Source organism: Theropithecus gelada, chromosome 17 (genome assembly GCF_003255815.1).
Source record: "Theropithecus gelada isolate Dixy chromosome 17, Tgel_1.0, whole genome shotgun sequence".
NCBI lineage: Eukaryota > Metazoa > Chordata > Mammalia > Primates > Cercopithecidae > Theropithecus > Theropithecus gelada.
This window is the reverse complement of record NC_037685.1, coordinates 64,227,421-64,243,366: the sequence shown is the minus strand read 5'-3', so window position 1 is coordinate 64,243,366 and position 15,946 is coordinate 64,227,421. Positions and strand designations below refer to the sequence as shown.

Here is a 15,946-nt window from a genome sequence, read left to right as displayed (position 1 = left end):
GTCAATGCTAGCGTCACTCAAGTCATTTAATTCCCTCATGCTAAATAAAACAGGTCTTAGTCAAGCACAGAAGAAATCTGTCTGTATGTTTAGTTGTTAGGTTTTATGTATTCTTCTATGGATTTTGTTGGAGATACGTTTATGTATACATGAGGCACCAAATATGTTCTAGCTTGCTAATAAATCAACCACAACTACTGTGCTAAGCACGAAAGAAGAAGAATGAAAGCAGGTGTGGTGAGGAAAACATTACTATTCCTAGCTAGAATTCAACTTCTCAAATATTACCATGAGGCTCTTTTTAAGTTCAAGGAGAGAAAACTGCTAAAAATGAAGCACAATTCATAGAATTCCAGACTAGTAAATACGTCTAAACAATCCTTCCTAATATAGTGATACATTAGCTGAAATAAAGGGGATCTTGAACAAATATAAGGAGGGAGAAGTTGTAACTCCTTAAATAGAATCCCCTTTGTAGCTCTATAGTAAAAGACTGTTATTAAACATCCATGCAACAAATCTATGTCTATTGTGTACATATAGCACTGCGGGGTATTTAAAATAAAAGACACAGTCTTAGTTTTCCAAGACTTAATAATCTAGTTGGCCATGTAAAAATATTGACTGGATGCTAGCCAACATTAGTAAGGTTCTAAAGTTGTAAGACTTTGTCTCAAACGTGTGTCTCATCTTATCAACAACAATATTCCAAGTAGCTAATAATCGGTAAATGATAGTTCTTAGTGCAAAGAGTATAAACCACCTGTTGGACGTTTTCCTCACAGATGTGGGTAACAGATGCTTCCTGTGTATCCATCCTTAAAATTTCCCATCTAGACCAGAGGTTTCTATTTAACCTAATAAACTTTTTTTGTTTTGTTGTTTTCAGCTTTATTAAGCAGAGGAAACTTTTCTTCAAATCAAATCTTACATAAAAGTTTAAGGTGTAAACACAAAAAATCACTGTTGCTTAAACAGGAATGCAAGCTTCCTACTTAAGGAAAGGACAGAGACCCCCACCTACCAACTCCCAAGACTCCATCTGTTACGTCTCTACCAGAAATAATTCTTATTCCAACTCTATGCTGCCCCTAAATACTTCTGAATGTCATATGGGTTCCATAAAAACCAGCTTAAGTGACATTATATACTGGGTATTATTCCAATTACATTACATATTTTAATACATATACATGAACTCTATAAGGAGATACTATTGCTATCCTCATTTTACAGATGAAGAATCTAAGACACGTAGAAGTTAAATAACTTGCTGATAAATAAAAGCAGCTGATAAATGGTGGAACCTCAATTTGAACCTGTGTAGTGTGTCTTCAATCTGCCTGAATGTTGTAAATCACCAAAGTATTTTGCCTCCCTGATAAAAGTTTATATAGCTGAATATAATTGGCCAAATAAGAAGTATAAAATAATATAACTAATAAATTGATTTATAAGGCAAAATGTATTAACACTGAGAAAAATTTCTTTACCAGGCTGAGCTGATCAATACAAAATTATTTCAAATTCAGCAAAAATTTTAAATGAAAACATACTTATTTGTAACTCCTAAACATTGGCGTATATAAATTATGGGAATAGAGAAATGAAAACAGAATACATTAATTAGAATAAAAGAAAGTAAACAGATCAATTGTATATGCAGAATGAATAGTTTACCAAGTTTTTTTATATGTTTTGTTTGAGAAGGATGTGCTTCTCTTAACATTCTATGCAAAGAATACAGTATAAGCAAAACAAACAAAGATGGAAAGGCAGAAGGCAGCTGGCAGTCATCTTTCTATGTTTTCTTATTAAAGTATTTAGATACACCAAGGAGCACAGAGCTATTCTCCTATTTCGTATTACCAAGGAAGGGCACTAAATGGCATTTGATTTACACAGAGGATAAACCTGTAAATTTCAACTAACACTGACATAATAACCACTACTATCATCAATGCTTCTAATTATTATGTGCTAAGTAGTGTTTTAAATGCCTTAGGTATACTAACTTATTTAGTTATATCATAACAGCTAGATGAGCCAGGTACACATAATTATTACCTCTACTTTATGGATAAGGAAACTGAGGGACCAAGAAGTTAAAGCAACTTACTGAAGTTCACCTGACTAGTAAGTGGTGGAGCCAGAATTTGAATCCAGGCTCCAGAGTCCAGCAGTTTTCAATCACTACTCTATACTACATCTTTCAAAGAAAATGAAACAAAATAAAATAACAAAAAAAAAAAGTGTTCATTTTCAATAATGTACTTCAAGTACATTTTTAAAGTATGCATTTACTTACACTTCTGGAAATAGATTCAGTAAGTTGCCTTCCACCCAGTCTGTTGTTTCCCCTTATATATTTAACAAGAATGTAAAACACCAGTTATTGACTGGTACACACACACTTTCATATGAGATATTCTAAAATGTAAGAATCTATTGTTTAAAATATATACAACGTATAATAGAACCCTGCACCAGACATGTGACAGCCACTGTAAAATAACCACTATACAAAAGCACATTCCAGTAAAAATATGTGAACATGTACAAAGCAATTCTAATTATTTTTTTTAAAAAAGCAAACAGCACCATTCAACAGTTACATCAAGAGTTGAAATACTGTGCAATCCAAAGAACTGTGAAATAGTAAATGCATACCTAATTTTCCCCTGTTCTGTCAAGTCTCCATCACTGTGCAATATTGTTGTCAGTAATCTTAAGGTAGAAGTTCCCGATTTACTGTGATTATTTTTCATTCCAAGTAGCCATCGAACCATCATTTTAATAGCCTGAATCTATTTAAGAGACAAGTCAACAAATAAAACATTGGTACATTTTGAAAGAATTTCTGTATCAACTTTTTAAAAAAATAAAATGTATTTAGTGGATGCTTCTTAAGAAAAGAAAAAAATTCTTTTCTGTATATATGAAGATAATCTTAAATGTTTTAAATTAAAGATGTTTCAGACCTCCAAGAAAATGGCAAAAGAATGATTTGACTAAAGACTAGTTCGTTATTTGCTGTTTTAAAATGTTTTCCCAACATGCATTTGATCCTTTGGAAAATACAGTAAAATCATGCTTAACCTCTCTAATCAGAAAAGTTAAGTTCCCAACTACTAATTACATTTAATCTCTTCTGTCTAAAAAATGATACCACTCATATTTGTTCTACATTTTATAATTATGAAGTACTTAAAGTATTTTTACACCATTACTTCCTTTAATGTTTCCAAGAATTCTTTTGAACAAGTACATCTCTTTTTAAAATGATGTACAAATTATCTTTCACATATTATCTCAGCTTTTTACAGAGCTAAGGCTCAGACGCTAAGAGGGTCTTCAATAGTGTCTGGCTCACGGCAAACACTGAAGATCTCTTTCCTGGCCAGTTGGTAAGTATGCCTACCAACCGGTAAGTTGGTAAGTGGCCTACTTTCTAGTCAAGTGTTGCTTTCAAGTATACAAAAACTGCAGCTTGAGACCAATGCCGAGAAAAACAGGTTTATACTGAGGCTCAAAGTATCAAGCATCATTCATTGATGTAAAGGTGGGGCTACTGTACGAGTCTGCAAAACTAGCATCATAACCTCAAACCAGAACAATGTGAAAAGGTAGTTCGTAATACAAACTATAAATACACACACACACACGCGCGCGCGCGAAGGGTTTATAAGAAATTACAGCTAGAAAATAACAATATTTAATATATTTATTCTTGGCCTTCACATCTTGGTAGTGGATTGAGATGAGGTCTACATTACAGGCCATAGATGGTTTTAATAAATCAAGTCTATACCAATGATGAGCAATCTTATAAAACTCCTAATTCAATAAATTATAGGCTGAATTTTTTAGAAATAAAAAGTTTTATTAAATCCCATGGAAAAGATGAACAGGTTTAAAATCTGAATTATCATCTTTACAGAATGGAGGAAAGTCCACAAAGACTAGCACTGCCTTTTGCCATCAGGGAAGCAGCTTTCAAATCTTTTTTTCCCCTCAAATTAGATTATGTGCAGCTGTCCACAAAATCCCAGCTTTCTCATTATTACCCTATAGTCTCACAGCACATGAGATGTCATACAGTAAACATAAATACTTGAGTGATTTTAATATCTCTGCAATAGAAATTTTAATATCTCAAATATTACAATATGGTAACTATATTCAAATCAATAGAGCTATGCATATTACTCACTTTGACCATTGTCTCAGGAGATACTTCTTCATCTGGAACCCAAAGTTTAGTTGTCTTTTTCCCTGGAAGCTTAAAAAACAAAAAGGACTTTAAAACATAAATATGAATCCTCCTTTTCAATTAGCACTTAGAAAATGAATGAAATCTGTACCTTCTGCAGTGACATTTGTTATATATGACTAAAGTACCTCATCTAACCCTATTTACTTAAAAAAAAAAAAAAAAGTTTGAAAGGCATACCTTCACTAGCACCTATGTACAGCACTTACAGATCCATCACGATTGGTTCTTTCTAGGTGTGTGGTGGGACTAACTCTAACTTCTTACACATCACTCCCTTATTTAGCCCCTTTTGAGATTCAATTATTTAATGCAGGTGGCAAAAACTAGGACTTAAAAGGAAAAAAAAAAAAAAAAAAGGAGCCAAAAGGTGTACCTCTTAAACAAGAGGAAAGGTATTTAAAAAAAAAAAAATTCTTGAGCTGGAGGGGTTTGTTTTTGCTTTCAGCACAACCCCAAACTAATCCTGAGGTGATCATGTGTAAGTACTAGTAAATAGGTGTTTACAGTAGTAAATAAAATCAGATGGCAAAAGAGCTGAACCAATCTTGGAACACTTGAGATCCCATTTTTACCCTCATGTCAAGGTACAGTAATTGAATATCACCTCAGGTAACCCTCTGGCAACAAAACAGGTAGCCCTAACATATAAAAGGCAAACTCCCTCAAACACAAAGAGCTACAGATTCACATACAGTTCAGGACTCATTTCTTCCGTTGAGAAGTGCCTTCAGAGTATGAAGTAAAAATAATGAAAAAGGAATCATATTAGGTACACTGTGACAAAATTTCTAACTAAGGATGTCAAGATCCCAAAAGTTTCCATAGAGAAGCTACCAAAAGGAATAAAAAATAAACTTCAGATTTCTCAGCTGCAAGACCAGATGCCAAAAAAACGATGCTCTGATTTTTCAAGTGACTTGAAACACAGAATTCTAATATCCAAGAAACAGTACTGAAGAATGATCACTAGAATTCAAGACAGAAAGTTTCCAAATTACAATCCATGTTGAAAGAATTACTCAAAGATAACACTAAAATATTTAATTCACAAGAAAAAACTAAATTCATATAAACTACTACAAATACAAAGAAAAATGAAAACAAAAACCTTACATAAATAAAAAACTATCAGATACTACCAGAAACAACAGAGACTATCAGGTAGATTTATAAATAATAAAGCCACAAAAGATACAACAAAAACAAATGACATATGAAATCTGAAAATTATAGGATGGAAAAATATACCAGTCAAGATGAAAAGCACTGAGGAGGATATGGACTTAAATGGGATACTGATATATTTTATCTTACAACACCAAATAAAATATAAAATTCACGAACGTTTATACAACTAGCAGAATAACAAAATAAACCAGAACAAACATGATTAAAAGCAGAAGATTGAAAACTTCATCACAGCAGAAGATGTGAATACACCTCTTTCAAAAACTGATAAGTTAGGATGAAAAAGGATAAATACCTAAAATGTAAGTAAATGTACAGAAATAAAATATGCAAGGATTAGAAAATAAAGCTGGCATTCTTTATAATTGACATAATTAAAATAGAATTTAGCAAGAAAGATGGATATAAAATCAGAACTACCAAATAATTCACCTCATCAATCATAAACATAAAACATAATCCTAAAAACTTTATTCAGCGCCGAACGTAAGTTGTATGAGAGAAATTTAAAATTTTTTTTTTTAGAGAAAACTATAAGACTTTAAGGAAAGACATCTTGTGGAAGGGCAAACAAATCAATGGAAAAGAACAGAGGCACCATAGGAGACATGAGTGGTAGCACTGCAGATTACTAGGAGATGGTAAAATATTTAAAAAACAGTGCTGGGAAATTTGGTAACCCTAAGATGCAGCAAAAATGAAATCTTTATATCATAGCATACAAAAAACAAGTAAATCAATTCCAGACGGATTGATTTTTGTGTGTGTAAAAAAAGAAAACCTTCGAACTTTTAAAAGAACATATGGGAGGCTATTTTCATGACGTTACAGTAGGAAAAGATTACTTAAACAAGATGTAAAAAGTATTAACTACAAAAGAATAATGATAAATACAGCTACATTAAAAGTAGTAACTTTTGTTCAGGCTGGGCACGGTGGCTCACGCCTATAATCCCAGCACTTTGGGAGGCTGAACTGGCTGGATCACGTGAGTTCAGGAGTTCAAGACCAGTCTGGCCAACGTGGTGAAACCCCGTCTCTACTAAAAATACAAAAACTAGGCGGGCATGTTGGTGGGCGCCTGTAGTCCCAGCTACTCGGGAGGCTGAGGCAGGAGAATGGATTGAATGTGGGAAGTGGAGGTTGCAGTGAGCCGAGATAGTACCACTGCACTCTAGCGTGGGTGAGTGAGACTCCATCTCAAAAAGAAAAAAAAAGCAATAACTTTTGTTCAAAGGATCAAAGGACACAATAAAGGAGTGAAAAGACACACATAAATGAGGTTTTACACATTTCATGATGATATTATAACGTGCACCAGATAGAAGATTAATGTAGGTAAAGATTACCTATGGGAAAAAAGCACCAAGGGGAATAAAAGGTAAAATACATCAAAAGGGAATTTCAGAAAGTAGGCAACATGAAGGGTGACTAGACATATAAACTTAATTAGTAACCACAGAAATGCATATTGGGACTATAATGAGCTATATTAGATTAGATACTATATCTATTATTTTCTACCAACAGAGTATAACATTATTGCCAGATTTCTTAACAGAAAAATAAGTCTTAACAAATACTATAGAAAATGATTTGGAAAAAAGTGAAAAGTTCAATATGTCTATATACTATGATTCATCAACTTCACTCATAGGAATAAAACCTAGAGAAATTCTTGCTCATATGTAGCAGGGGGCTTCAACAGAAACATTCACAGCAGCACTGTCCAAGAGTAAAGAAATGGAAATATTCCACAATCTACCAGAAGAATAAATAAATAGTATTTTCCACAGTGAAATTACAGAGTAACAAATGAATGAACCACAGTTAGATTTAGTAACAAAGATTATTCCTAAAAACAAATGTGGAGTGATAAAGGCAAATCCTCCAAGACTATATAGGGTGTGATATAATTCTTAGAAACCTCAAGAACAAGCAAAACTAAACGAGTATGTGGAAAATTTTGTTGTTGTCAGAGAACAACCCAAGATTCAAGAGAGTAGATATTAGGAACAGGGAGGAAATAGAAAGGATTGAAGAGTGATAAAACTCTAAGAACTCTAAGGAACTAACAGTTCATAGGTGTTCACTGTATTACGAAACATGCTATACAAATGTTATACATATTCCTTTGTACATATCAAATATACAATAAAACAAGACAAATTAATGGATTAAAAATGGTGAGCAGTTCTGTTTCTGACAAGATGTGACTAGGTTGCTCTGAACCAATTTTCATACTAAAACAAATGGAAAGGCTAGACAAAATATTTTTTAAAAATCAGTTTGAAGGGAACAGACAACTACCAAAGCAGTGAGAATTTGCAGGGCAAAGTTTCAAATGAGGAGGGAAAGCAAAAGATTTGAGTCTGGCATTGAGATTAGTTTTTTCACATAGACGATTAATGATTCTGAAAGTGAAAGAAAGGGGGATGAGAAGTTGAGCAAAGCTTTTCTGTCACAGAGCTGGAAGAACAAGATTAAGAATCCTGAGCCCATTAAAAAGTAAAGTCCTTGTTAAACAACCGGGACTTCTGGGTGGATCCCAGACAAATATACTCTAGACATAAGGTGACCAGAAAAAAAAAACAAGCTTGTGAAAAACTGAAGCCAAACTTTCATTTTCATTGGATGGAAGTGATGTTGACAATGGCTTAACTGCCTGATAGAAACAAAAGTAAAATTCTGGAAGAATATAAACTCATCTGAAGCCTCACATTATCTCAACAACTTTTCATACAAAAAGTCTATCAATCAAAAGCAATATATGTACAAGATAAAATTTGACCAGAAATTTACAGAAAAAATTAGACAAAAGTTGTAAGAGATCAAGATGATAAGCCTAACAGATATAATCTTGACATAATTAAGATGTTTCAAGGATTTAATGACAAGCAAATTCTGCAGCAAAACAAAGAGCTATGTTTAAAAACTACAGAATTACAGAATTGAAGTATATGTGTACATATGTGAAATTAAGAATTCAATGCATAAGCTTTACATACGATTAGACAAAATTGAAGAGAGTGAACTCAAAGACAGGTCAGAAAAAAACAAAAACTGAAGCATGAGGAGGCTGGTAGAAAAGTACAGAAAAAGTGTGTCAGACAGCTAGACCACAGCAAAAAAAAAATGTACGTTTAAAGTGTGTTAACAGAACTGCAGTAAGAAAGGAAAGAGAATATGAAACAGAAATCATATATGTAAAGATAATGCCTGAAAATTATTTAAAATTTGTAAAACACTTTAAGCTATACATACAAGAAGAGCTATAAGCCCCAAGTACAATAACCATAAAGGAAAGTATACCCAGACACATCATAGTAAAACTGGAAACCAATGGAAAATAGAAAAGACACATTCATTCTCAGCAAAAAGACAGAAGACCTTCAGAGGAACAAGACTGTCAATAAACCTCAAGAAAAAAGAAAATGGAAAACAGAATAATATATTCAAATCATTGATGGGGGAAAATATGCCAGTCTAGAATTCTTAACCCAAAGAAAGCATCCTTTAAAAAATTAAGGTAAAATAAAGATTTTTCCAGACAAACAAAAACTGACAAAATTCATTAATGGAAATCCAAACTAAAAAAAAAAGTACTAAAGTCGTTCTTTAGATAGAAAGAAAATCATTACATAGAAAGGAATGAAAAACAAAAGGAGAAAATATGTTAGCAAATCTAAATAAATATTAACTGCATAAAATAACAGCTGTAATAGAACTGTGTGAACAAGAGCACAAAAAAGCACCAAGGAATAAAGGGGATTAAAGTATTTTGAGGTTCCTTGTGCTATACTGAAAGTTCAAAGCAGACCAGTTGACATTGGCCTTTAATAAGTCAAAAGTCCATGTTGTAATTTTTAGGAAAACTACTAAAATAATAGTAAAGTGCAAAACAAACTGGTAAAATGAAATAAAAATATTTAATCAAAAATAAGAAAAGAGAAAAATGAACACAACTGACAGGACAAACTGAAAATAAAAAATCAGGTGGCAGATTAACCCAAATATCACTACTTACATTATGTTTACTTTTGGGAGTAGAAACTTTATCTCATGTTTCTTTTAATTCTCCAGAGAACCTAGTACAGTGCTGTCACGGCAGATACAAAATAACTGAAGACTAACAAAACCATTATTTCCTCTCCCAATGTTTTTTCATTCTCTCCCAATGTAGGGAAAAGAACTTAATATAGAAAAAGGAACAACTATAATCATGACAACCATACTATGAGCTGGTTTACCAATCTGCATATTTTTTAAAATAGATGTCCTGTCAAAAATTAAACCCCTGAAATAGAGAGCATCAGGTTATATTTTGTATTTACAAGGAATATATTTGAGGTCATAAACCTATTCTCAACTAAAAAGATGTTTCAATGTGGTTTTGCTTGTAATGGAGACAAGGCTTATTTTTGTTAAATAGGAAAACCTAAAATCAAGGCAGTTAAATGGAAGTATTACTGATATCATTTCACTTCTTTCCTTGTTGAATAAAATTCCAAAAGTTAACATTACAAAGAACATGAATCTAAAAAATATAAATTACCCGATCATTCATGAGAAGATCCTTCACAATGAAAGTAGCTACCAAAGATTTCAAAGGAGCAGCAAATTGATCAGGTGCAAGGAGAGCAATATGACCAATAGTAACCAATGGTGTTATGAGATGTTCCAGGTTGCTTGGATCTAGGCTCTTATGCAGAGGCTGAAAATGAGGAGAGGAAAATATATTTCAACTCTACACATATGCAAATAAACTGTTTACATATTTCATTTTCAAATTACAAAATTGTAAATTACAAATTTTGTAATTTATTTTGTAATTCAAATTACAAAAATTTATTTTGTAATTCAAATTATAAAAATTATAAAAACTACAAAAATTTCAATAAATATACACAGTATAAGTATTAACTCAAGATTACATTTAGACTTCTATAGGTTATCTATGTCCAGAAGGCATCAGGTTCAAACATTTTCAGTTTTGCCCAATTCAGTTTAGAGGTAGGGTAAAGAAACATTTCAACATGGACTTCATAGCATATAGTTTATGACCATATACATGAAACTGTTAGAGACTGCTAGGGTTCACCAATATCCACTTCAATTTCCTGGGCATAGGGATGACTCCACTAGTAGCTTCCTGTGCAGTTGGTAAGGATATATGAATGAGTTCTGGTCAAGGGAGTGGGAGTAAAATGAAGTATGCCACATATGCACTGAGGTAGGTATGAGTAGTGTGTCTTCTCCACAGGCTGTACTCACTGGCTGGCTTGATGCCAAGGATCCAGTGGGATTTAAAGAGAAGTCACTAATCAGAATGAGTCTGTGTCCCTAAGCCACTGATTAGAGAGGGTCATTCATACACCCACTGGGCTTTTCAGAAGCAAGAAATAAGCTTTTACTACATCTAGTCACTTGAATTTGGGGGTCTTCATTATAGCATCAAATATTAAATACCGTAACAAATAAAATGATTTTTGCTTTTCTGATAGGAAACCCAACCATTAATATGCATTTTACCATGACAAAAGAATGAAGAAGCTCTTCAAATACTCATATAAAATGATACCAGAAATAAACTATTGTTAAGGCTGGGCGCAGTGACTCACACCTGTAATCCCAGCACTTTGGGAGGCCAAGGCAGGTGGATCACCTGAGGTCAGATGTTCCACAGGAGTTCCAACATGGTGGAACCCCGTCTCCACTAAAAATACAAAAATTAGCCAGGCTTGGGGCATATGCCTGTAGTCCCAGCTACTCAGGAGGCTGAGGCAGGAAAATCGCTTGAACAAGAAAGGTGGAGGTTAAAGTGAGCAGAGATCACGCCACTGTACTCCAGCCTGGATGACAGAGCAAAACGCCACTTCAGGAAAAAAAAAAAAAGAAAGAAAACAAAACAAACAACGTGTGTGTGTGTGTGTGTGTGTGTGTGTGTGTGTGTGTGTGTGTGTTTTAGTTTTTGAAATCAGAAGGGTGACTAAAATATGCCATTGGCATAGAGAAAGGGGAAACAAAATATGTGTGTGCATGTGCATATTTATATGCCCTTACTTGTATATGAGTAAAATATATCTGGAAAAGTACATTTAGAAACTAGTAACAATGGCTCTGCCTCTGGGAAAGGAAACTAAGTGGCTGGGGATACATGGGTGGGGGAACTTTTCACTGTATATTCTTTTTTGCATCCTTCTGATTTTGAAGCAGGTGAATATATTTTCTATTAGACATTTTAATGCCACATTTTAATGAAAAACTGGTGCTCTATTCTCCCACACAGAACACTAAGAATTGTAGGCTTGAAAGGCAATACAAAACTGTTCTTTCCCAACAACTTAGGGCAATATGAGGCTTCATTTAGTCAAAAAATACATTTAAAGGAGTCTACTTCTTGCTATTCAAGACTTCCCTCAGTACTTCCACTGCACATCTTGCAAGCCTATCGTCCATATTATATACAAAAATATCACAGTATAGTTTTTTCAATTAGCTTACTATAAGTTTGATAATTTTCCATAACAAAACCATTTCTAAAAAGCAAAATTAATGGCCAGGCCCTAGATTAGTGGAACCTCAAAAATGCCAGATATTTCTCTTAAACCTTTTTTCAGGAAGCCAGCCAACCACGTTACATAGTAATAGGACTATAGAGGTTCTTGTAAAGATAAAACAGCAGATACAATATCAAAATGAAAACAAAACTACTCTGAAATTCAGCTTCTATCAGTGTTTCTCTCATCACCATTGAAAGGAAAAGGAGAGCAACCAATAACAACAACAAAAAAAAACTTTCCTATAAATTAACATCAATTTATTGAAGCCATTCTCATATACAAACACAGACTACAGAAAATATCTCCATCCCCAAATACACAAAAACTAAACTTTCTGCTATCTAAAAGAAAGATGGTGTTTGGAAGATAAACTACTTTTCTTTCTCCTTCAGGTCTTTAACATAATACATGAAAATATGACAAAAGTACCACAAGAGTTTCTAAAACAAAGATATTAAGTCGAAGTACTTATGGTAAGGAGCGTCAGATAATTTCTAAATTGTTTTGGCTTTACTCAAGGCTCTTGAACTAAAATTACAAAGTAGGATTTTATGAATTTTCTGCTTAGCTTTTATTTGCAATAGTAATGTTAGCATTAGGTCCTAATTACAATAGGCAGCAATAAAATTGCAATGCCTGGGTAAAGTAATGTGGTAAAATGTGGGTAAAATAATATAAAATATATATTGAAAAGACACTTTATATCTGACAAAATTAGGTCAGTTATAAAAGTATAAACTTACTTTACATTAACAATTATTACTGATTTACAAAACCTTACACTTCAATAGTTTCTCAAACAGAATTCAAATTTTTTGATCCTATAAATTGAGAGAATAATCACCTGTTACCTACTATCTGTAACTATGATTTTATATGTAATTACCTGTTAACAAAAAATAGTCTCCAAATACAAACATATAAACCAATGTACAAAAATATACAATGCTTGATTTCTGAATCTGAGTTATCATTAAACTTTTGAATACTGAGATATTTTCATATTTTAACATATATCAATGTTGATTTTACTGATTCAAACTCTGAAAATATATTACAAAATGATGCATCACCAAATGGGAACATTCCATTAAATCATCAATATTTGTTTTGTAACTATGACATATGAAACAAACAAGAAAATTTTTTTCTCATTACCTCAAATATCTGTGCAAACTGGGTCTCTTTACTAGAAAATATCGCATGGATACAATGAATGGCATATTTGGCTTGACGGGGGGGTCCTTTTTTAGATTTGTGATGTAGAACAGGAAGCAAGGCTCTATAAAAAAAAAAAATCAAAGAAAAACAATAAACCAGAAAAATCAACAAGACTTCTGCTAGATACTTTAATATTTGTATTTTTAAGTAATGATTTACAAGGACAGAAAAAGTCACCAAGATTTACTCAAACTCACTTTCAAAAGCCTATGATTTTGCTTTATAAATATTTATATCAAAAACATAATCCAAATACAAATGTGGTGTTTTTTACTTTTTATTTACCAATAGCAAACACTAACAAGGCTGGTGACCCACACTCTCCTGTTAATGTCGCTTCCAACAGGCCTTTCTCTTTTTATTCTTACTGCTATCATTCCAACTAAGTTTCTGCCACCTTACACATGTACAAAACTGACAGTCTCTTCTTTCTCAAGTCTCTGCCTCTTCCAATTCACCTTTCATTTTGTGCCAGGGCAAGCCACAAAAAGGAAAATCTGATTAAACAATGCTTATTAAGCAATATTACATGACAGGGACTAGTAAAAGGCTCCAATATTTAACCTAATGCTACTAGCATTTTAGGGACAAGATAAATTAACAAAATATATGTTATGTTAAACTGTGAGAACTGCTACAGAGAAAAATTTTTTTAAAGATGGAGGATAGAAATAGGAAACAGGGAGGGAGGTATAAGAGAATTACAATTTTAAACAGAAGATCTCCCTGATAAAGAAACATGTGAGCAGAGTTCTGAGGGAGGTACTGAATAAGTCATGCAGCCACCTGGAAGAACATTCATGCATCGTATTATTTTATAACTCAAACATTTAAAATGAAAAATGAATAAAGGAGCTCTTAAACTATTATACAAACATCTCAAGGCAAAAGAAACTTCCATATCTTCCTCATTGCCTAATACCAACCCAGTGCTTATCACACTAAGAGTAGAGTCTCACAAAAGATACTAAAGGTGAAGTATAATTAAAAGAAATATATTCCTAACATGTAAAGGCCTAAAAATGGAGAATGAAAAGACCAACAAAAACACAGAAAAACACGCTAGATAGAAAAAGGTAAAACGTTCTTTAATATTATACTGAGTGGGCAAAAGTTGGAAGCATTCCCTTTGCAAACCAGCACAAGACAAAGATGCCCTCTCTCACTACTCCTATTCAACACGGTATTGGAAGTTCTGGCCAGGGCAGTCAGGCAAGAGAAAGAAATAAAGGGTATTCAAGTAGGAAAACAGGAAGTCAAATAGTCACTCTTTGCAGATGACATGATTGTATATTTAGAAAACCCCATCGTCTCAGCCAAAGACTACTTAAGCTGAGAAACAACTTCAACAAAGTCTCAGGATACAAAATCAATGTGCAAAAATCACAAGCATTCCTATACACCAATAAAAGACAGAGAGCCAAATCATGAGTGACCTCCCATTCACAATTGCTGCAAAGAGAATAAAATACCTAGGAATACAACTCACAAGGGACGTGAAGGACCTCTTCAAGGAGAACAACAAACCACTGCTCAAGGAAATAAAAGATGACACAAACAAACGGAAAACCATTCCATGCTCATGAACAGGAAGAACCAGTATCATGAAAATGGCCATACTGCCCAAAATAATTTATAGATTCAATGCTATTCCCATCAAGCCACCACTGACTTTCTTCACAAAACTAGAAAAAACTACTTTAAATTTCATATGGAACCAAAAAAGAGCCCAGATAGCCAAGACAATCCTAAACCAAAAGAACAAAGCTGGAGGCATCACGCTACCTGACTTCAGACTATACTACAAGGCTACAGTAACCAAAAAAGCATGGTACTGGCACCAAAACAGATATACAGACCAATAGAACAGCACAGAGGCCTCAGAAATAACACTACACATCTACAACCATCTGTTCTTTGACAAACCTGACAAAAACAAGCAATGGGGAAAGGATTCCCTATTTAATAAAGGTTGCTGGGAAAACAGGCTAGCCGTATGAAGAAAACTGAAACTTGACTCGTTCCTTATACCTTACACAAAAATTAACTCAAGATGGATTAAAGACTTAAGTGGAAAACCGAAAACCATAAAAACCCTAGAAGAAAACCTAGGTAAAACCATTCAGGTCATAGGCATGGGCAAAGACTTCATGACTAAAACACCAAAAGCAATGGCAACAAAAGCCAAAATTGACATATGGGATCTAATTAAACTAAAGAGCTTCTGCACAGCAAAAGAAACTTATCATCAGAGTCAACAGCAACCTACAGAATGGGAGAAAGTTTTTGCACTCTATCCATCTGACAAAGGGCTAATATCCAGAATCTACAAGGAACTTAAACAAATTTACAAAGAAAAAAACAAACAACTCCATCAAAAAGTGGGTGAAGGATATGAATAGACACTTCTCAAAAGAAGACATTTATGTGGCCAACAAACACGAAAAAAAGCCCACCATCACTGGTCATTAGAGAAATGCACATCAAAACCACAATGAGATACCATTTCACATCAGTTAGAACTGCGATCATTAAAAAGTCAGGAAACAACAGATGCTGTTGGAGAGGATGTGGAGAAATAGGAACGCTTTTACACTGTTGGTGGGAGCATAAATTAATTCAACCATTGTGGAAGACAGTGTGGTGATTCCTCAAGGATCTGGAACTAGAAATACCAATTTGACCCAGCAATCCCATT

At 33.5% G+C, this 15,946-nt stretch overlaps 1 protein-coding gene across 2 annotated transcripts in view; it reads right to left on the bottom strand.

The window, feature by feature from the left end:
• Window positions 1-15,946, bottom strand: part of PDS5B (PDS5 cohesin associated factor B) — a 182,770-nt gene that overhangs the window by 32,937 nt on the left and 133,887 nt on the right. For both annotated transcript variants that reach the window (XM_025364578.1, XM_025364579.1), the window contains exons 20-23: window positions 13,186-13,309; window positions 10,020-10,178; window positions 4,214-4,282; window positions 2,671-2,807 (exon numbers count right to left, since the gene is read on the bottom strand). In XM_025364578.1, coding sequence (XP_025220363.1) covers window positions 2,671-2,807; window positions 4,214-4,282; window positions 10,020-10,178; window positions 13,186-13,309 — 489 coding nt within the window. The remainder of the gene's footprint in view (window positions 1-2,670; window positions 2,808-4,213; window positions 4,283-10,019; window positions 10,179-13,185; window positions 13,310-15,946) is intronic.